At 40.5% G+C, this 22,081-nt stretch overlaps 2 protein-coding genes across 3 annotated transcripts; one reads left to right on the plus strand and one right to left on the minus strand.

Annotated features, from left to right (window-relative positions):
• Positions 1–578: 578 nt before the first annotated feature.
• LOC144634860 (uncharacterized) lies at positions 579–10,765 on the minus strand. 2 transcript variants are annotated; one of them, XM_078493905.1, is made up of 3 exons: positions 10,671–10,765; positions 10,001–10,067; positions 579–3,664 (listed from the first exon to the last, which is right to left on the minus strand). In XM_078493905.1, exon 3 carries the CDS (start codon positions 3,610–3,612, stop codon positions 859–861), a length of 2,754 nt encoding a protein of 917 aa, XP_078350031.1. In that variant the 5' UTR covers positions 3,613–3,664; positions 10,001–10,067; positions 10,671–10,765; the 3' UTR covers positions 579–858. The 2 variants fall into 2 exon arrangements, with proteins under 2 accessions (XP_078350031.1, XP_078350030.1); XM_078493904.1 differs by lacking the exon at positions 10,671–10,765 and having other exon boundaries at positions 10,001–10,569.
• A 6,964-nt stretch (positions 10,766–17,729) lies between these two features.
• LOC144637179 (uncharacterized) lies at positions 17,730–20,226 on the plus strand. Its single transcript, XM_078496313.1, has 2 exons — positions 17,730–19,731; positions 20,141–20,226. The coding sequence occupies exons 1-2, from the start codon at positions 17,730–17,732 to the stop codon at positions 20,224–20,226; spliced, it is 2,088 nt and encodes a 695-aa protein (XP_078352439.1).
• Positions 20,227–22,081: the final 1,855 nt, after the last annotated feature.

A 22,081-nucleotide genomic window follows, 5' to 3' on the forward strand; every position in this document is an offset into this window, starting at 1 on the left:
CCCCCCCCCCCCCCCCCCGGCCCCCCCCCCCGCCAATGATTTGCATTAACTGAGCAGCATTTACATTAACCTAAATATGTGGGAAAGCTCAGAAACTTAAACCTGAGTTTAAATCAAAGTGCAGTCATTCACAAATATCTGAAAAACCTTGAATTAGCGATCAGGCCGAACCTTGTCGAAAATACCTTGGGCATTGATCAGTTGTTGAAGCAGTCCTCGTTGGAAAAGTGAAAAGGATTGGGAAAGAGCTTTTACCCAGACAATTTGCGGAATACTTCAGTGATATGATCACAGCTGCGTTTAGTTGGAGACAAAACTCAACTGAGCTTCTGATCTAGCCTCTTTCAGACTACGCTCGCGTCCTTACCCAGTCGACTGACCCCTCCCCCTACATACTAAACCTGTACGACAACAAAAATCTCCAGAACTTGTAAGTTTAATCTAACATTTCTTATTTAAACACAAAGAAAAAAAAGTTACAGCAGAGGTGATATTATACAATGTGAAGAATCATTTCATATACAACTATACGCTGATAATATAAAACAGACGAAAACTGCGAGAAATACCTTGATGTATATTCAACTAGTTAGTGTTTTATTCATACTAAAATTTACTAAATGTTATTTTAAGCTCCAAAGTTAATTTTTTGAATGCTGTACTGAATAAACTAAATATTGGTGGTTTTTGTTATCAGAGCAGGTAGAAACAAATTCGTTGTCCAAATTATAGCGTTGTAGGGTTTTTACAGCCAAGGAAATACCAAAATTATTTGGCAAAAAGTATTAAGACAAACTGCGTGTAAACATTCCTTTCAACGAGCTTCAGCGAAATGTTTTAACACTTTAAAAAGTGTTTTCACTCTTTCTGTCCAAATTCTAGCGTGACATCATCACCAATCAGCACAAACGGTGCCCAGTACTTTACGGCATTAAACTTCTCTGATTCTCTAAGACATTTCATGGCTTGGTTGAGAGCTACACTGGCACTGCTTCCAGCTCTCAGATGTTTGTAGAAACACGTCATAAACTCCATAGTCGCCTCGTCATCGATCGCCCAGAGTGCCACCAGAACAGAACGAGCACCAGCACCCAAGAAAGCCCGTGCAATGCCGACCACACCCTCAGGAGAAACCTTCCCTCGACCACTATGACAGCAACTAAGGACAACAAGCTTTGCTCGTAGCTTCACAGCTTGCACATCTGCTATTTTCAAAATGTAGTCGTTCTCTTCAGGGATCTTGTATTTTCTTGCAGGGCTTGGGGCCAAAGCAATTTCCCCAGTTTCCATTTTTCCATGTGCTGCAATGTGCACCAAAGCAACAGAAGCGATTTGTTTAAGCACCTCGTCTTTAGTTGCTTCTTTGCCCGTGAGAGGTGCGATGTTAAGAATATCTCCTATCATTTCTACTTCCATTTTGGCGTTTGGCAATTGCTCTAATCTGGGCTTACCAAGAATATCTACAACTTCTTCCACACATGGGTCTCCCACGAGCAGCGCCCCACTCTTACCGTGGTAGCTCTCAGGACAATCTGCGATCAGCTTTAAGCATGTCAGTGAGGGAATAACGAGGATCCTGATAGATTCACTGAGATACTTTGATGCGTCATCGACGAATGCAGCAAAAGGAGCCAACCACAGCGGACCATCCGGGACAATGATTAATTCATCACCTTGAAGTATGTTTGCAATAGGACTGATAATGCTATCATAAAGGAGTCGCAACGAATTGTTCTCGCAGTGCGATGACTCCACTATTTCCTGATGCGATTCTTGATCGAGCGACAATTGTTCTCTTAGCTGATCCAAAGAACGATTCTCGCATTTCACTCGATCACCAATGTGATTCTCCTTAAAAGCGTCTTTTCTTAAACAGTCTAAGAAGGTGGCGGCATCTTCATCATTAACTTTATTTTGTTTAAACTGAACGTCGCCTTTGTAGACTACCCATAAGTTGATTGTGTTACTTTCAAGTGCCACGAAAACTGTTTGTGCAGATATGTCACTTAATGTGCAAAGTTCCAACGACCTGAACGGAAGAAGTCCAAACTCATATTGTAACTTCACGAGGTCCGCCAAGGCTTGTGCTCTTCCTTGATCAGCAACGCACAAAGCCTCGTCATACCTTGAAATTCTTACCAGAGTTCTCCACAGAGAAGTGTACGCCTGCTGAAATTGATTACGAAAACTTATTTTCCACGCATCCTCTGATTGAAGAAGAGCTCTCACGTCATTAAACAGTTTTACACTGGATCGATAACAATCCACAGCTTGTTCAAAATCACAGAGACATAGATAAGCATCTCCGAGATCGCCATAGGCATCTCCTTCTGCGACCCTGGACCCAGTTTCTTTGGCAATTCTAAGATGTTCCTTGTGGTACTCTATGGCTTGTTTGAAATAACCGAGATGATGATAGGCATTTCCAAGATTACCATAGGCAGCACCTTCCCTGACCCTGGAACCCACTGCTTTGGCAATACTAAGACCTTTCTTGTGGTATTCTATGGCTTGCTTAAAATCACCGAGACTTTGATAAGCCCTACCAAGATTTTCATAGGAAGTTCCTTCTCCAGCCTTATCTCCCACTTCTTTGGCAATGTTAAGATCTTTCCTGTGGTATTCTATTGCTAGATTAACTTTATCGAGTTTTTGATGAGCATTTCCAAGATTGCAGTAGGCACGTCCTTCCCCAGCCCTGTCCCCTACTTCTTTGGAAATTTTAAGACTTTCCTCGTAGTTCTCTATGGCTTGTTCATAATTACCTATATATCCATACGCTACGCCCAGATTGCAGTACGTGCTTCCTTCTCCAGCTCTGTCTCCTAATTCTTTGGCAACACTAAGATCTTGCTTGTGGTAATCTATGGCTTTTTTAAAATCACCAGTAGAACAATAAGCACTGCCAAGATTGCCATAGGCTCTTCCTTCTCCTGCCCTGTCTCTCAATTCTTTGGCAATACTAAGACTCTTATTATGATAATATATAGCTTGTTTAAGATCCCCAACACTTCGATGAACGATGCCAAGATTTCCGTAAGAAGTTCCTTCTCCAGCCTTGTCCCCCATCTCTATGGCAATGTTAAGATCTTGCTTGTGACACTGTATGGCTTGTGTAAAATCGCCGATATTTTCATAAGCATTTCCAAGATTGCAGTAGGCACGTCCTACTCCAAGCCTGTCTCCCATTTCTTTGGCTATGCTGAGATGTTGCTTGTGGTACTTTATAGCTTTTTTAAAATGACCAAGACTCCTATAAGCAATGCCAAGATTACAATATGCACGCCCCTCTCCAGTCCTATCTCCCACGTCTTTGGCAATGATAAGATCTTGCTTGAAGTACGTTATGGCTTGTGTAAAATCCCCCAGACTTTGATAAACATTGCCAAGATTGCAGCATATATCTCCTTCTACAGCTCTATCTCCCACTTCTTTGGCAATGCTGAGACCTTCCTTGTGATATTCTATGGCGTGTTTAAAATCACCAAGAAGTTGATAAATAGTGCCAATATTGTAGTACTCGAGTCCTTCTCTGGCCCTGCTCCCGATTGCTTTGGCAATGCTAAGATTTCGCATGTGGTGCTCTAGATCCTCTGAATTCTTTTCCGCCATGCTTTATATTATAGTGAAGTATTTACTTGCCTCTTGTCAAGGAATAACCCAGCTAATTGAAAAGAGATAGTAGGACTCACTATACTAAATTTGTTGCGAACGGAAGACATAAGTTACTTTAGCGATTGATTAATGTTTTATGACTGTTTTCATCACTACAGTTTCGGTGAGCTGTGTCATTCTTCATGGGAGGGAACTGATATCACTGTGTAATAGAAGATGCGGGCTACAAAGGAGCCCGTTTGTTAATGTTGTAGTATGCCACAAAAAAAATCGACAATGCACAGGATCATCCTTCTCATCTTGCACTGTGGTAAGTACGTCATATATGTCATTCGGTACATTATATGTCCCCATACATAACGTACCTACCTGCATTGTTAAGGACAACCGCTGACATATCAAGCAGGCGGGGCATGCAACTTGAAATTATTTTTTTGTGCTTTTTGAAACATGTATAAGGAGTTTAGAAATCTCCTCCAAGGGCAGGAAACCTGCACGTTTCGAGGGCACCATTCGATCTTTTAAGTAAAAAGGAAACGCCCTTCGTTTCAGACATTTTTTAAAATGTTTTTTTTTTCTACGTGTGATCTTTGAACTAAATGATTTCCAATTACCCTTCCCTCCCTACAGCTATGCCTTGGCGGATTGTACTCCTAAAAGTGGCATATTATGCTACTAGCAGTGCTCGAAATTTTGCCAAATTATGCCAAAATTATGCCAGAATTCCCAAATTATGCTTCTGATTTCCGAAATTATGCTCACAAAATGAGGTAGAATCTGTACATAGAGGCGCTCAATAACGACACCAAATTATGATGTTTTTCAAATAAATTGTTGTTGTATATTTATTTGTGTTTTAACGAGCCGCAAGTTCTTAGCAACCGAAAACAGACCACTGGATCCCGCAGAGATAGAGGTTTTTTACTCCTCTATCTCAGCGTGAAGTCCAGTAGCTTGCAGCATTCCATTGTAACAATATCCCTGCCATTAATCGTTTCTGTTCTACTAAATGTGCGAACTTTAGCGCGAATGTGTCATAATCCTGAAACGTGAAAGAGTGTATATAATTAAAAATTCTATTTTGGTCATAAAAAAGCTTCAGAGAAATACAAGACGTTTGATGTTCCGGGACATTATATATTTGGCACGTTTAGTGTTAGTTTGGGAAGAATGCGAGCGGTCTTCTTTTACTCCAGTTCTTTCACGGAGCGAGATAAAAAGTTTAAAAGCGAAATACTTCTTGAACGAACTCTTTGATTTTCTCATTTTTAACTGCTCGCGTACGGAAATATCTCTATAGAAATGTATTTTTCAAGTTGTGTCTAGATACCCGGCAGCGCTATATACCCGGCAGTCAGAATTTCTCACCGTTTTTTTAAGAATACTCGAACGAAACACCTATCCGAGCGATTTTCATACTTACATGTAAGGCTTCTACACCGAATTGCACACTTTTTCTCAACAAATATCGCAGCCCATAGCACAAAGCGTTTGGCGGAGGAAGTTCATCGGTGAGAAATTTCATCTACTTATATTAATTCGTTGGCATTTCTAAACAAAGATCGAATTTTAGATTTTTATCCTTTCATTGATGTTTTTCTGATCTACCTGAACAAATTATTGATGTGAATGCATGGGCCATATTTTCCGCGGAGAAATAACAATCTTTACAATGTAAAAGTACACAACCTATGTTGATCATGACTTTTGCAGATTTGGCGGCTCCTAAAAGAGCCATTTATAGCGACCTACAAACGTCCAAAACGACGAAAGCAGGGCGCGGTGGCTCATCAGTAAAAGAGCCGTTTTGGGGGCAGTGCTGCTGGACCGGAGACAGGATATGCTTTATTTTATACACCAGCTGTACAAACGAGCCGCGAACAGGATTTCAGCAACTCACAGTCTTCTTCCCCTCTTGATGTTCCTACCGTAGACCGAACAATATTAAAGTTCCCCTGAATCAGACTGTATTGTTCTCTGAACGTTCTGTTGCACGACCTGTGCTGCCACGTTTACGAATTTTTTGCGCTTTTTGTACATTTTTTGTTTTCTTTTTCATTTTACTTTAAAGCTTTCCTTTACAGTTCAAATGAATGAATGACGAGAACTGTGAGTAGAATCTCGTCAAGAGTCGAAATACTAGTCATTTGCTTGCATGGTTAATGTTGATGTTGATACCAGGGCTAAACTTGGGGAAGCCCTAAGCTTTGAAGTTTGTATATCCCAGAAATACTCAGGCATGCAATGCCGGATGCCAGGACTAAAAGTTGGAATAACCAAAGAGGATATATAACACTTGCCTAAGCCTCGATGTCATGTGCGAATCAAAATATTAAAAAGGTTATATATCCCTGAAGCACTCAGGCATACAATGATGCCAGGACTCCAAATTGGAATAACCAAAGAGGATATATAACACTTGCCTAAGCCTCGATGTCATGTGCGAATCAAAATATTAAAAAAGGTTATATATTCCTGAAGCACTCAGGCATACAATGATGCCAGGACTCCAAATTAGAATAACCAAAGAGGATATATAACACTTGACTAAGCCTCGATGTCATCTGCAAATCAAAATATTAAATAAGGTTATATATCCTTGAAGCACTCAGGCATACAATGATGCCAGGACTCCAAATTGGAATAACCAAAGAGGATATATAACACTTGACTAAGCCTCGATGTCATGTGCGAATCAAAATATTAAATAAGGTTATATATCCTTGAAGCACTTAGGCATACAATGATGCCAGGACTCCAAATTAGAATAACCAAAGAGGATATATAACACTTGACTAAGCCTCGATGTCATGTGCGAATCAAAATATTAAATAAGGTTATATACCCCTGAAGCACTCAGGCATACAATGATGTCAGGACTCCAAGTTAGGATAACCAAAGAGGATATATAACACTTGCCTAAGCTTTGATGTCATGTGCATGCAATGATGCCAGGACTCCAAATTAGACAAGCTTGCCAAAGAGGATATGTAACACTTGCCAAAGCTTTGATGTCATGTGCGAATGAAAATATTAAATTAGTTTATATATCCTTGAAGCACTCGGGCATGCAATGATGCCAGGACTCCAAGCTGGACAAACCAAAGAAGATATATAACACTTGCTTAAGCTTAGATTTCATGAGCAAATCCAAATATTAAATAAATTTTAATATCTTGGAAGCACTTACATTTGGCATGCATGTGATACCTGGACTTTAAGTTTGCCAATCCAAGGAGGATATAATTATAACACTTGCCTAAGCTTTGATGTCATGTACGAATCAAAATAATAAATAAATTTGTATATCCCAGAAGCACTTAAGCATGCAATGATGAGCAAACCAGACAGGATATATAATGATCGCATAATTCTTCAAGCTACACTTCTCCAAAATTATTCCTTATCAAATCCTGGTATAGCCAGAAAAAAAATATATTCAACCTGACTATTGTTACTCATGGATTTTTCCTTTGTACTGGAGAATATTAATTTTGTATGCTGCTAATGCATCAACAATGTTACCCTGCATAGCTCCTAGTATTTGTTTTACCAAAACGATCGGCGCTAGTATTGTTGTGGCTGCAGTCGCTGTTCGTTAAATTTTGGCCGATCTAATTTGGTGCGTTTGGTTGTTTTTGAGCGGCGAGCTCGTCAACTTATGAAATTTCTCGTTCTGGCCAAGCTCAAAATTAGCAGCCTTCACTGTCGAGAGCTCTAAAAAATATATTTTAACGTATTTCCAAAAACTAAAGTCGTTGCATTTACTTACAACCTAAGATAGTTCACTGGGCAAAGTTTGAGGAAAAACTATTTTCCGACCCGAAATGCGATGGATGGACCGCTTTAAGAGAAACTGCCACTTAATAGGCTATAGATACCTCTTTCTTGTGTACGTGTCGATGAAAAGCCCGCCATTTTTTAGGTTTCTGAAATCGACCATAGCAAATTCTCTCACAGGCTTGAAACCAATGGGCCACATCAATTATCCACAGGAACACTGAATATTTAAGGATTCAGGGGATTCAGTAACATTTCCATGATTTGTACGTCGGAGTGCTGCAGAATCCATTCTGAACAGGACTCGATCGACATGAAGACAAATTTAACGCGCGCTTTGTCAGGAAAATCTGTAATCCAATCTCAACAAATGTCAAAAGAACAATCCAGCCGCTTGAAATAAACGGGAATACCTCCAAACAGCCGCTTCACATGTGGTTGTACAAAAGTGTTAAAACTCTCGGCCGGTAAAACCACAAATCACATGCGATGATAGCTTCTGAGCCGGCCTATGACGTCACTTCATAGCAACCAGACCGTGCGAATTTTTGAACTTCCGGTTACTTGTGGCTCGTTATGGCGGCGGCTGTCCAAATTAGCTGCTCGCATCTCTGAACCGTTTGTTAAATGCCTTCAACGACTTAACAATCACGCATTGCAACAACATACTACTTAAATTTAATTCATTTCTGTAGAAAATACACCATACAGTACCGCTCAAATGTAAGTTGACAGTCTCGACTCGATCCTCGAGACTCGATACTCGAGACTCGAGACTCGATCCTCGAGACTCGAAACTCGAAATTATCGAGTTTCGAGTCTCGAGGATCGAGTCTCGAGTCTCGAGTATCGAGTCTCGAGGATCGAGAAACAAGGCGGTCTCGAATATTCATAACTCGAAAGGCTTTCGAGGAAACGATTTATTTCTCGAGGAAAGAATAAAAGCCGCTCGCACCTCATGTACAAGTTGACAAGTGTTTCGCGTCCACCTTCAGCGCATGAAATATAAACCTTCCCCGACATGCAACATTCGGCAGTACGATATATTCGCGCGGATCTCAATTCAGTTTACTTATCTAAAAGTACTGACACAAACTCGTCCTTGAAAGCCGTGACCGACGAATTAAATTTAGAAAAAGACGTGAAAAGAACCTGCAGTTCAAACTTGTGCTCTCCCTTGTCAATGTTTCAACCCGTCGTAACTCCGTAAGTGCATGTTTTCAACCAAGTTTCAGAAGTCTCTTTCTGGTCGCTACTGAAATTCAGACAAGAGTTTCCGTAAATGAAACCGGTTCTTAAATTTGAGTTGTAAAAATTCTGTAGACGGCAAACGAAACATTCCACGTGAAAAACATCGGAGCCGTGAAGCCTTCCGTAAGTAAATGGCAAGACAGACTTGTGTCGCGCCATCGCGTCTAGCTTGAAATGAGCGTGTTTTATTTTTTTGTGAATTTGGCATAAAATTCTTAAAACCTAAATTCTTCTTCAATGAAACTTGTCTTCATTCATAACACAGATAATGGCGTTAATTATTATTACAGCTTTAGAGAAGTTATACAAATTTTGCTTTTTTAAAGCGGCGCAGTTATAAAAGTTGGCAAAATTTGCATATGTCAAAAGTAATTCGAAACCTTTCGAATAAACTCCAGCGTAAATAAATGTAACACAACGCCGCACGCAAGTATTCGATTTAGATTCTTTCATACACACGTAACTGCGTTTTTCAAAAGAAAACTAAATGACAGAGTGAACTTTAAGGTTTAATATTTGTATCCCAAATCATAACACAAACAATCGTATGCGTGACATTGCACACGTGCTTCATGTTTGTCCTAAGATCGCTTGAACGCAGGTTGTATTTGTCCATGTTGATTCGGCGGGACCGCGCTAACTCCAACTCGGTTACTTCTGGTTCGATTTGCCCTCAATTCATTCACTATCGACGGTTTCGAGCTCCTATTTCGATCTTTTTGGGACTGTTCGAAATATCAAACGTCCAAGCGCGCGTTGTTACAGCGGAGATGAGTAGCCGACACGCTGGCTTCGACCATAGTACAACACTCGAGAGTGCGGCCCGCTTGAGCAATTTTATTCTCGAGGAATCATTCAAGCGACAAGCTCATTATTTTTCTCGACTCGAGACTCGATCCTCGAGACTCGAGACTCGATCCTCGAGCCTCGAGACTCGAAACTCGAAATTTTCGAGTTTCGAGGATCGAGTCTCGAGGCTCGAGGATCGAGTCTCGAGGCTCGAGGATCGAGTCTCGAGGATCGAGGATCGAGGATCGAGGATCGAGGCTCGAGGGACTGTCAACTTACATTTGAGCGGTACTGTATTTACTAAATGTTATGAATGTATGCTCCAAAAAGTGCTAAAATTTGCTAATTATGCCGTGGCAGTGCTCGTTTTTTTAAAAAAAATATGCTTTTTTGCTCCAATTATGCCAAACATTTTTGCAAGCACAATTAGCCAAGGCCTACCCACAGCCCATTTGTTTATCACAAGAGCCATTGACATAAGGCTATTGAATATTTTATGTATATTTTATGTGAAGTTTTGGACTTATTAGTACTATTAAATCGGAAATGAAAATTAATTACTTACAATACAACCAGTGTCCCGCAATAACGTTTCCTTGAATTTCCCACTAGGCGTCACACAAAATCAGTACCTGCGTGCAAATAAGATTTCACATGTCAAAATCATTAAATATAAATTTTGACCCAATTGTCATGCATATCCCGTGTAAAAGTCGAGGCCAGTTCCTAAATAGACTCACATCACAAATTGTAAATCACAATATCCTGAAGTTGGGACGACTCATTTAACATACTGTACTGGTAATTAAAAAAAAGAAAATACATAAAATTTAAAGGAAGCCTTAAGAGATAGTTTGGAGACGATGTATGGTGATTGACATAAAAAAAGTTGTTTATAGGGGTCATGCACTTAGCTTCGAGATAGCTAGTTTGCAGGCATGCCACTGAAACAGAGGAAACAAATATTCTAAATGAACATAACATGATTAAAAATCCCAACTGGCAGGAGGCAGACCAGTTGGCTATATACAAAGCGTGACCAAGGATTTGAACTCGGGACGACCGAAAACAAATCCAGCTAGTGGCAGGGTGGAGGTTTTGAACCCTGGACCTCCGAATCACGACATCAGCGCCCTAAACTCGGCCACGCCGCCGCTCTTAAGGCATAAAATATTACATTTTAGACATCAAAGCAAGTTTCTTCAAGTGAAATCCACAGCGCTGCCCATACTTACCACAATTTCAAGAGAACACGCTTAACTTTCTAAAGAAACTTTGGGCAAAACAAAAACACAGCAAACACGAGAACAAGAACAGTAGACCAGAGCGTCACTGAAGTCGAAGCTAATGATGTAAAAGTCGATCAGCTATCGCAATTTAAGAATTTTGATAATGGAAAGTGAAATATAATTTTTCTAAAAAGGCCATCATTTCTTCATTTAAAGACATGTTTACATACTTTTAACTATAGCTTTTTACAGGATGTCAATTCGTGACTGAAAGGATGTGAAAATGTGTTAAAGAACAAAAATCGGAACTTTGGTAATACTAGTGCAAAACGCGCGAAAATAATATGGAACGTGATCGATAAATATTTATGTAAATTCAGTTTTAAAAATAGAGTTGTAACGTTGTCGGTATCTTTAGAATTTTACTTTGATCAGGACGCGTTTGGTTTCGCATTGGAAAAGCAATTAACTTGTCCTACGGATTGACCAATTATATTCTTTCTCGAACTTATCGATAACACGTTAGGTTACTTTTCACAGGTTGTTATTCAATGCAATAAATTCTGGTATCGTATTAAAATATTTCTTGAGTTGTTTTTACCGTTAGTTCTGTTTTCATATTCCAAAATACGCCTGTTTTCCGAAGCGAAACCATACCAAACCATAACAAACTTAATGACTTATCTTTTTATTATCTTTGAATTCAAAAGATTGTACATTGATATTTACAGAAGTGGTTGTTCTTTTGTTTTAAATATTGTATAATAGTACAATACAACTTGTAAATTATTTGTACACCAGGAACTTTTGGTAACACCTTTAACTGGACCTAAACTCGTAAACAACTTAGTATTAAAATATGTATTTGGGCGTAACTATGCTAATTTAAAGAACGCCCCTTCTTCTCCGAAATCTACCTTACAGTTGTTGTTGGTTTGTTTACATTGGTAACCTGTTTAAGTTTGGATTTTTCGTACAACTTTGTAACTTAAGTTAACGTCATTCTGTGAAATCATTCTTTGTAAATTTTACCTTGCTCGCGTGGTTTTAATTGGACCAGTTAGGGTGTGCACGTTAGTTGAAATTGCAGAAAACCAAGTCGAAATTCGCACCTTTTAATGTTTTGGAAAGAAGACCTTCCCGTCCTGTCACCTTCTCGTGGCGTGTTTTGCGCATGTCATGACATAGGATTTAATCAGTAATTTTGACATTTTTGATGAGTGATTGACAGTTGAGCCTGGTCCCTTTAAAAACGAGCGTGCAAGAATTATCGCTCAGAATTGTAGGACACTGTGAGAGTACGTTGTAGTAACCAGAATAAAGGCAAGTTAAAAACGAAGCTGGTGGTTCATTGCTGAAGCCGTTTAAAGAAGAAGCTAGTTCCCTCGAAAACGTGCTTTAGCATTTATGGAACAATTGCAGCGGCAGGTAGCACGTTTGGAAAACGATTTGCGACGCTATCAAAATCCACGTCGCCCTGATTATCGCTCGTATGGGAGAAATTTTCGCAGTGTTGAAGGGGACCCAATTTGTAGTTTCTGTAATCGGGTAGGGCATACCTGGCGAACATGTCGTCAGCGTAACCGAGATCCTAGGCTGCCCCAAACTAATATCACAAATCCAAATCGTCCTGCAGCAGGGGGAATTCAGCCCTTTCGCTCTACAAACCCGCAGGGAAACGCTTAGCGGCTCTTGTTGGGACTGACTCACATCCAACAAGAGCCACCCTTGCCCAACCAGAATTATGTACATATACATGTAATATAGATACGTTTGATCAGCATAGTACATGTACTTCTCTCCACGGTGAGGAAACTGTGTGTGCCTATTCTGATGAGCATGATCAAAATATAATTTCTCAAAGCATGATTCACCAAAATGATTCTTTAAATTTTTCCACTGATCAAAAAGGAAATTCTCCAAATTCATCAGACAGTCTCATTGATTATTCAAATTTTCCTGATGAGGCTGCAGTCTCTCATCAATGCTCAAATCAGTTTGGTAATAATTTGGCTGATCAAACTAGTGATTCTCATTATTCAACTATTGTAAATAATATTGACAGTGTTTATAATAAAACTGTGGATCCAGGAGATTCACAAGCAACAAATGTTACATGTGACTTATTGGAGCATCAAGCAAGTGAAAGTTTTCTCACTTGCCCAAATTCAAATGAGAACATGGCCAATCTCATTTATTTTCCACCGAGCGAGTCCACTGATATAATTCAAGACAGTTCTTTAGAACAAAATTTTTCAGATAACAAAGTTTGTCAGGATTTTCGTGAGCCAATTGATTATGCATGCAATTCTACAGATTGGCTACCAATTGAGACAACTCACCGAAATAATATAGCAAATGCTGATGATGAAACACAACAATGTGCCAGTGTGAACACTCAGATTGATGAAAATATTCCAATTGATGACAATGATAGTACCCATATGGAGGATATTAACCAAATTATCACTGATGAAGTTTCCAGTGTAATAATACATGACATGGATAATACATATACACGTACCCACGATAATGTGGATGACATTGATAATATTACAAGTAGTCAAACTCACATGGCCGCTACCAATGATAGGCCTGAGATTTCAGGGTTGTTAACGTTAGAGCACATACTCTCCACAAGCCGGCAGGAGAGCGGCTCTACTGCTAATGTTCAACCTTATGTACGAAATCCTACTGACCTATCTTATGATGTAATAGTAGATCAGCCGTCACACGCTGGTTCTCAGGATCATGTGACTATGGCTTCAGTTTCGGATACCATCCCCATCGAGCGCTCACTGGATGCCGAGACTGCGTCATCGCCACAGGATTCCATACCACCGAGTCCTTCTCTTCCTGGTTTTCAAGGCCTTGACCAGGCAGACGATCTACCTTGTGTGACAGCTCAAACCACTGCATCAACCTCTACTATACATTCCTTGGATATCGTGTCTCAAGATGATGGCCTAACAATGGATGCCCAATCCTCTGTTTGGTACACACCCCCACAATCACCACGGCAACACAGCATGGCTGCCATTCACAGTACCGCTACCGTGTCACCCGTGCCACCAGATAGTCTTTGCATTCAAGGAGCCATACAGGGTCAACTTACTCCAATGCTGGTGGATACAGGAGCATCAATTTCAGCGGTGAGTAATGCTTTCTTTATTACACTATCGCCACAACCACCGCTCACGGCATCTTTACTTCCATCTATTCGCACGGTTAGTGGTCAGGAACTCGCTGTTCTGGGAACAGCTAACTTAACTTTTGAGATCAATAACACTCTTTATTCATTTTCTGTCTCCGTTATTGATCAATTAACATATCCTGTCGTTCTTGGCAGAGATTTTCTCATGCATTTCAATTCTGTTATTGATATGCAGGACAATACTTTGACCCTATCGGGAAATACTCCGATTTCATTGGGTCCTGTTCAGTCAGTCAATTCTCAAAACATTGGTACTTCTTCTGACACAATAACAGTTCACGCTCAGGCTACTTTCATCTTACCTCCTTTATCTGAGAGTATCATTCCTGTTTATGCCAAGATACCTTTACCGGTTGGCAGCACTGGGCTTATTGAACCAAATTCAAACCTCGCACAGCGTTATCATGTCTGCGGTGCAGCCCAACTGGTACGTTTGGCGGAGACTAACACCTTTCCTTTCCGTGTTCTTAATCCTACTAATTCTCCTGTCACTATCTATCGTTGTTCGACAATGGGTAACTTTACTAAGTCTGACGCTTCCATGTCTGTCATCACCACCGAAGATACCCCACCATCTGTTTCCAGGACTTCTGCTGATGACGATACGGTTCCTCTGGACCTTTCAGATTCTACCCTCAGTGAAGAACAGAAAGCTCAGCTGAAATCATTGATTGCAGAATATCGCGATATCTTTGCTTTGTCCCCAGCCGAACTTGGTAGGACAGGTCTGGTCCAGCACAGTATTGACACCGGTGATCATCCTCCGATACGGCAACGCCCATATCGGGTTTCTGACAAGCAGCGTGGTATCATTGAAGAGCATGTCACTGATATGCTGAATAGAGGAATTATACAACCTAGTGTTAGTCCCTGGGCATCACCTGTCGTCCTGGTCAAGAAAAAGGATAACACTGATCGTTTTTGCGTCGATTTTCGTCGCCTCAACGCCGTCACACGGAAAGATTCTTATCCTCTGCCTCGCATTGATGACACGCTGGACGCACTCAACGGAACCACTCTTTTTACAACAATGGACCTACTTAGTGGTTATTGGCAGCTCGAGGTAGCGCCTGCGTCGCGAGAACACACTGCTTTTATTACTTATGGTGGTCTTTATGAATTTCTCGTGACCCCATTCGGCCTTTCAAATGCGCCTAGTACGTATCAGAGGCTTATGGAGTGCGTTTTGCGCAACTTAACGTATAAAATCTGTTTAATTTACTTAGATGACATCTTAGTATACTCTCGTACTTTCCCTGAGCACTTAGATCATTTGCGTCAAGTCTTCGACAGGCTTCGACATGCTAACCTTAAACTAAAACCTTCTAAGTGTAAATTTGCATGCAACAAAGTTCAGTATTTGGGACATGTGGTCTCCAATGAGGGAATTGCTCCAGATGCTGATAAAATTTCGGCAGTTAAAGATTTCCCACGTCCTCACAACGTCAAAACAGTTCGCTCTTTTCTGGGGCTAGCGAATTACTATCATCGATTTGTTAAAGATTTTGCCAAAATTGCAGCCCCCTTAAATCAGTTACTCAGGAAAGATCATAAATTTGTTTGGAGTGATCAATGTGAGGGAGCGTTCAAAGCTTTGAAATTAGCACTGACTTCTACGCCAATTCTTGCTTTTCCAAATTTTTCAGAAACATTTCATTTATATGTTGATGCAAGTAATGATGGCATTGGTGCCACTTTAGGGCAATTTCAGGATGGTAAAGAAGTTGCCATTGCCTATGCTGGCCGTGACTTCAATTCGGCTGAGCGCAACTATAGTACAACGGAGCGCGAAGCATTGGCAGTTATCTTTGGCATCAAAAAGTTCGAACCATACCTCCATGGTCGCAAGTTCGTTCTTCATACTGATCATCATTCTCTTAAGTGGTTAATGAATATTGCAGATCCAACTGGTCGTTTAGCACGATGGGCTCTTTTAGTTCAGCAACACGACTTTGAGATTCGACACCGCCCAGGTGCCAATCATGCCAACGCTGATGCATTATCACGTCGTCCCTATAAGATGGCGTCTCCTGACATCTCAGCCTATGATGTTCCGGGTGTTCAGACATCTCGCATTAAGGACCTGCAACGCCGTGATCCTGACTTGTCAGACCTTATCTCTTATCTTGAGACTGCAGAACTACCCCAGGATAATGCAATGGCTAGGTCCTTGTTACTAACTGTGGATGATTATTTTTTAAGCTCTGATAGCCTACTATTTCACCTGTGGACTCCAACTGGATCTCGTCGCAAGACTACTTATCAACAACTGGTCATCCCAGCTGCACTTCGCTACGAAATTCTTACTTGGGGCCACAACGACCCGACGGCTGGTCATTTTGGAACAACTAAGACGTATGAGAAGCTTTGTGCTCGTTACTACTGGCGGAAAATGTTTAGCGATATCCAACATTGGACCCGCGGCTGTACTGACTGCTCAATGCGAAAGACCCCACGCAATCGGCATAAGGCTCCACTGATGCCAATTCCTGTAGAGGGTGCTTTCGACCGATTGGCCGTCGACTGTTTAGGACCTTTAACGGTATCTGCTCGCGGCAACAGGTACGTGGTTGTATTTGTTGATTCGCTCACTAGATGGTGCGAAGCTTTTGCTGTGCCTTCTATTGATGCACCTACCATCGCTCGCCTCTTGGTTGACGAAATTCTGTGCCGACATGGTGCTCCGCGAACCTTATTGTCTGACAGAGGAAGTAATTTTCTCAGTACCTTGGTTCAAGAAGTATGCAAGATGATGAACACCAAGAAGATAAATACCAGCTCTTATCATCCCAAAACGGACGGAATGACTGAAAAGCTGAATGGAACGATAGCTGATTCAATATCCATGTTTGTCAGTTCTAATCAGAAAGACTGGGATCTCTTTATCCCGGCTATTCTTTTTGCCTACAGAGTCTCTCCATGCGTCTCCACCGGCGACAGTCCATTCTACTTACTTTATGGACGAGAACCTCGCCTTCCTGTTGACGTCAGTTTATTGCCACCAACAGAAGTTTCTTCTTCAATTGCAGAACATCGCAGTAGAATTGTAAGCCAACTGGAAACAGCGCAGTCTATCGCACAATGCAACACTCAACGCTCACAACAATTGATGAAGGCTCAATATGACAAAAAGGCTAAGGATGTCACCTTTCAAATTGGTCAACGAGTGTGGGTGTATAGTCCTAAGACTAAAAAGGGTCTATCAAAGAAGCTATTGCACAAATGGCACGGTCCTTACCGTATTTGCCGTGTAATGTCGCCAGTTCATTTTCAACTTCGCACATGCGATAACCGCTTAATTGCAACAATTGTCCACGCTAATCGCATGAAACCCTTTTATGATCCTTCCGATCGCCCTATCCTTCCGCCCTCCAATGACCCTCCTAATGAACCTTCCCTTTTAGCATCTGAACTTCCTGAGGACAGTTTTGTCTCTGATGATAGTGCACCGTTAGACCCTGCAACCTCAGACCCAGTGCCGGTCTCCGCTGACGATTCTAACAGTGCTACTGTTGACCCCTCAGATATTTTGGCTGATCCTGACGTCTATGCAGCAGAACGCATCCTCAAAAGCAGACGTCGCAATGGACAAGTCCAGTATCTGGTCAAGTGGATTGGCTTTCAGGTGGCTCAAAGCACCTGGGAGCCAGAAGAAAACATCTTGGATCCAAGACTTTTGGAACAATTCCGCGATAAAAATAAGTAGATTCATGTTACTCATTATTACATTTTGTGTTTTCTTCGGTAACCAATGTGAAATTGTACAAGCACAAGAAAACTCCAATCCAGCTGATGATATTCCAAATTATGATACACATGGTAAACATGTCAATTATTACCCCGATGCTTTGATGATATCTTATAACCCACAAGCAGTTGTTTTCTATGAAGATACAAAATTATTCAACCTCTATATAGATTTACGTACTCCTAATATTGGGCAAGATTTCACTGTTAATGATACTTGTGCACCACAACAGGTCAAATTTCTAAAAGCCTTGTTACTGCAAATGCGCGCTGTTCAAAAAGCAACACAACGATTGTTCTCAGCACACGGTTTCACCTCATTGATCGAGTGTGATTCCTATATTCGTCGTTTTTATCAGTATTCAACTGGCCTTACAGCTACAATGAATTGCCCCTATGCATATAAAAAATCACTAGTGCTATGTAAACAATGGGCTCTTCAACACTGTACTAACATCTCTCCTAATGAACGAATATGGCTACAGCCACCCCGGCGGGAAAAACGTTCCCCTTGGGCATGTTCGGCAGGTTTAGCAGGTATTCCAAAATTCTTTTATGAAAAATTTGGTGGATCATGTGACAACAATGACATTGCTGGCTTAAGTGCTGTACTGGGACAATTTATGAATAACATGGGAGTTATGTCCAATATGATTCGTACTGTACATGGAAAAACATTGTATTTGGCCAAATTTACAGATAAACTCACAAGTAAAGTTGCAGGACTTTCTGCTGCATTACGTACTGTTGATTCTACATTTGACCTTTGGGCATCTAAATTGCATGAGTTTGCATCTTTAGAGGATTGTCATTTCAATGTTTTCATGGAATTTCTTTCTAAATTTTCTCTGGAAGTTACTAGATCATTTTCAACAATACTTCGGCTCATTGAACTTAATGATGTTTTGCATCAGGCTAGCCAATTACACAAAAAGGAACTTGTTGGTTTTGATAGCCTTCCATCTTTTCTATCGACTGCCATTAAGCAGAAGTTAAGTCAAATTTCTGTTTTACAGGACACTGCAAATGCACTTGATGCAGGTTTTCCATTACTGTTACAACCTTTAGTGGATTATCAGTATCACTTATCTAAGTCTATTGGCATTAATATTTTGTTTACAATTCCACAACTTACTTCAAAATCTACCTTTTGCACACTTGAATATTTGCTACCAATTAAGTATAATTTGTCAGGAGTTTGTTATCAAGGACCGATTACACGCGATCAGTTAGCATTGCTACATTGTGCTCATTCAACATTCATTGTACATGTTAATCTACTTCAAAAGTGTTATCATTCAGATTCCACATTTGTATGTCCAAAACACATGCTGCAACTAGCAAATGACACTTCTTGGTTGGGAATCCCATGGAATAGCAAGTCTAAACTTTCATTTAATCGCTTTCATCGTAAAGCACCGGACTGTACGAATTTGCACGACCTGCATCACTTAGGTGGACGATATTATTTAAGCACCCAGCAAGGTGTGTTAACAATCAGTAATTCTACTAATGGATCATCACATACCATTTCACTTTCACCTTTAATGATCTATCATTTTCCCTGTGATGTCACTTTCGCTACACAACAAACCGGTTTTGGGACTTGTCCTGACAGAATTACCTTGCATGTTCCACTTTTTACTAAACAGACATTTCATTATGTCCCTTGGAAGAATGACAATAATGACATACTTGACCTACATTATCAGTCACTTAACATTAGTCCACCCTTACAGTTTGACAATTCCACTCTTCAATCACTAGACAATACATATCGCTTATTAGACGGACAGCTTGTCACTCAGCTCCATACACTTAAACAAGACATTTCGAAACTCCATTCAGTGAACGCAACTCACACAAACGATATTCTAACGTATGTAGCTTTTATTCTTGCACTGATCAATAGCTTTGTTCTATTAATGTTTTATTGTTGTTTCTCTAAGCTTGGGAACCGCCAAAAGCCGCCTGTATTTCAGTGTACTTTTGTTCGTTCAAAGAAATCGCCATCGAACAAACCTCAGCGAGCAAGGCGCCTAAGTGACCCAGAGCTAAAAGAGCCTCCGATTGAATTATCGGATGTTCAGTTTGCTACATCTTCAAGTGAGGCTACGCACTCGCCAAAACTATGTACTACATGCCAAAAACATATTGTCAAGCGAAATAGCAGCGTTAGTTGCGAATGAATTGGCCCATTTCATTTACTTTGATTCTTTTTGTTCAGCCGCCATTTTGTTTTCATTCGACTTAGCATTAGTTTTTCTTTGCTCTTATGTCCATTATGGTATATTACTAAACAAATTCTTACCTTTTTGTCGTCTCTTCAAGGTCGTTCTTTCCTTTCCAAACTCTTCAGACATCTCCATAGGCTTCATTCAGCGAAATTTTTCACGATTAAACACTTGCATGGCCTCCCAAAACATAGGCCACGCATTTCTTTTCATTTTCGGCGCATGCGTAATTATTTCTTTAGCTGCATGGTAACCATAGTTACCTTTTCTCTTCTTCGTAGATCAGGAATCCTGGAATGGACTTTTCCAAGCCACCACCGATTCCTCAACCGATCCCTCAAGTTTTGGAATCAGTGAACAGAATTAATCAAATAGCCATACCACGCTATGGCTATGTTAGGGATATTTCGCCAGCTTTGTTTTCATATGTCAGTAATTTTTATGAAATCTTTCAAAATAATCATAGCATTAATTTTTCATCTCACTGTCCTTATTGTCGCTCGTATCACACAGCAGAACTGTTGTGTCTTCCCGACGAATTTTCACTTTTTGTATTGGAATTTTTACTCGATTTTCTGGAGCGCACTCCACAGACTAATATCCAACAACCACTTTTGTTTCCTGTGATTCGGTTAAGTGGGTTTTTGCTTATTGAGTCTTCTATCATTTATCAATTGATTCAGTTGTATGTTCCATCCTTCCTCCGTCGTCCCTCCCCTTTTACTCGCGCTTGGGTCGAGGAGTTAAATCGTAGTGGATATCATCAGCTGGGACAGCAATTTTCTAGCACATATTTATCTCAATAAGTAATATCACCTTATAGTTGTAAAAGTAATTTTCGTAATTTTTTTTCTCTTGTTATAATAGGGAGACCATAACTTTCGGAGGCCGAAAGTCGTCGCCAGTTAAAAGAGGGTGTTGGAAAAGTCTTTTCTCGTCACGGTAGGACTTTGGGAGGCCAGCCTCTGTGACCTAGGGAGAGAGACTTACCCATCCCCTCTCGCGACTGCCCTTAAAAACAAATCAAAACAAAACAAGAAAAAACAAATAAACAAATAAATAACAAAAAAAAAACAAAACAAAACAAAAAAAAAACAAACAAACAAAAAAACAAAAAAAAAATTTCAACAAATCTAATTTAAATTGAACGCGGATTGGCATGGATCCTAGACATCCACCAAATCGAGGGCGTCGGCGCAGCCCAAGTCACATGCGTCGTGATCAGTTACGTCGTCAACAGTATACCCTTTGTTTTGTTTGTGTAGAAGTCACGGAGGCGGATACCCGCCGGTTGTTATGTTGCCGAAAATTTATCCATGAGGCGTGTATGTTACAGTGGTTCCGGCTTGCGCCAGGCGCGCCATTCCGCTGTCCGCACTGCCGTCGTTTCCAGATACCTGTTAACGGCGACGCTGTACCTCCTTATATTCCAGATGATCACTATGTCTTTTCTTTCCGGTCAATTCATTTTAATCTCCAAGAGTATTATGAGGAGGTGGAGCGTCGCTGGGAACAGCCTCCCGTTCCGCCACAACCAACGGGGTGGGCAGAATTTAGGCAACATTTTCCGAATGGTTTCTAGTTTTTTTCTCTAGTGTATATAATATATTTTAAGACATTAATTAGATCACCTCCAAGCGGTACCTAACATTACAAACGAATACACGTGCCTTGTTTGTATTGTTAGGGTTAATTCAAAAGCGGTTACTTATGCTTTGGTGATAGCACGTTTCGAGTTTACGCAAAACTCGCGAGATTGATTACTTTTCACGCGTTTCACATTTTTTCCAATCTACACGCAAACGGAGTTGCGTAATCTAAGGAGGGAGAATTTGTTAAAGAACAAAAATCGGAACTTTGGTAATACTAGTGCAAAACGCGCGAAAATAATATGGAACGTGATCGATAAATATTTATGTAAATTCAGTTTTAAAAATAGAGTTGTAACGTTGTCGGTATCTTTAGAATTTTACTTTGATCAGGACGCGTTTGGTTTCGCATTGGAAAAGCAATTAACTTGTTCTACGGATTGACCAATTATATTCTTTCTCGAACTTATCGATAACACGTTAGGTTACTTTTCACAGGTTGTTATTCAATGCAATAAATTCTGGTATCGTATTAAAATATTTCTTGAGTTGTTTTTACCGTTAGTTCTGTTTTCATATTCCAAAATACGCCTGTTTTCCGAAGCGAAACCATACCAAACCATAACAAACCAT

Source organism: Oculina patagonica, chromosome 13 (assembly GCF_052425735.1).
Source record: "Oculina patagonica isolate OP01 chromosome 13, crgOcupat, whole genome shotgun sequence".
NCBI classification, from domain to species: Eukaryota; Metazoa; Cnidaria; class Anthozoa; order Scleractinia; family Oculinidae; genus Oculina; species Oculina patagonica.

Bases quoted from the DNA above. Each gene is read 5' to 3' on its own strand.
- LOC144634860 (XM_078493905.1), bottom strand. From the start codon at position 3,612: ATGGCGGAAAAGAATTCAGAGGATCTAGAGCACCACATGCGAAATCTT.
- LOC144637179 (XM_078496313.1), top strand. From the start codon at position 17,730: ATGATATCTTATAACCCACAAGCAGTTGTTTTCTATGAAGATACAAAA. The intron at 19,732-20,140 runs GTGAGGCTACGC...TCTTCTTCGTAG, and splicing joins TCAGTTTGCTACATCTTCAA to ATCAGGAATCCTGGAATGGA.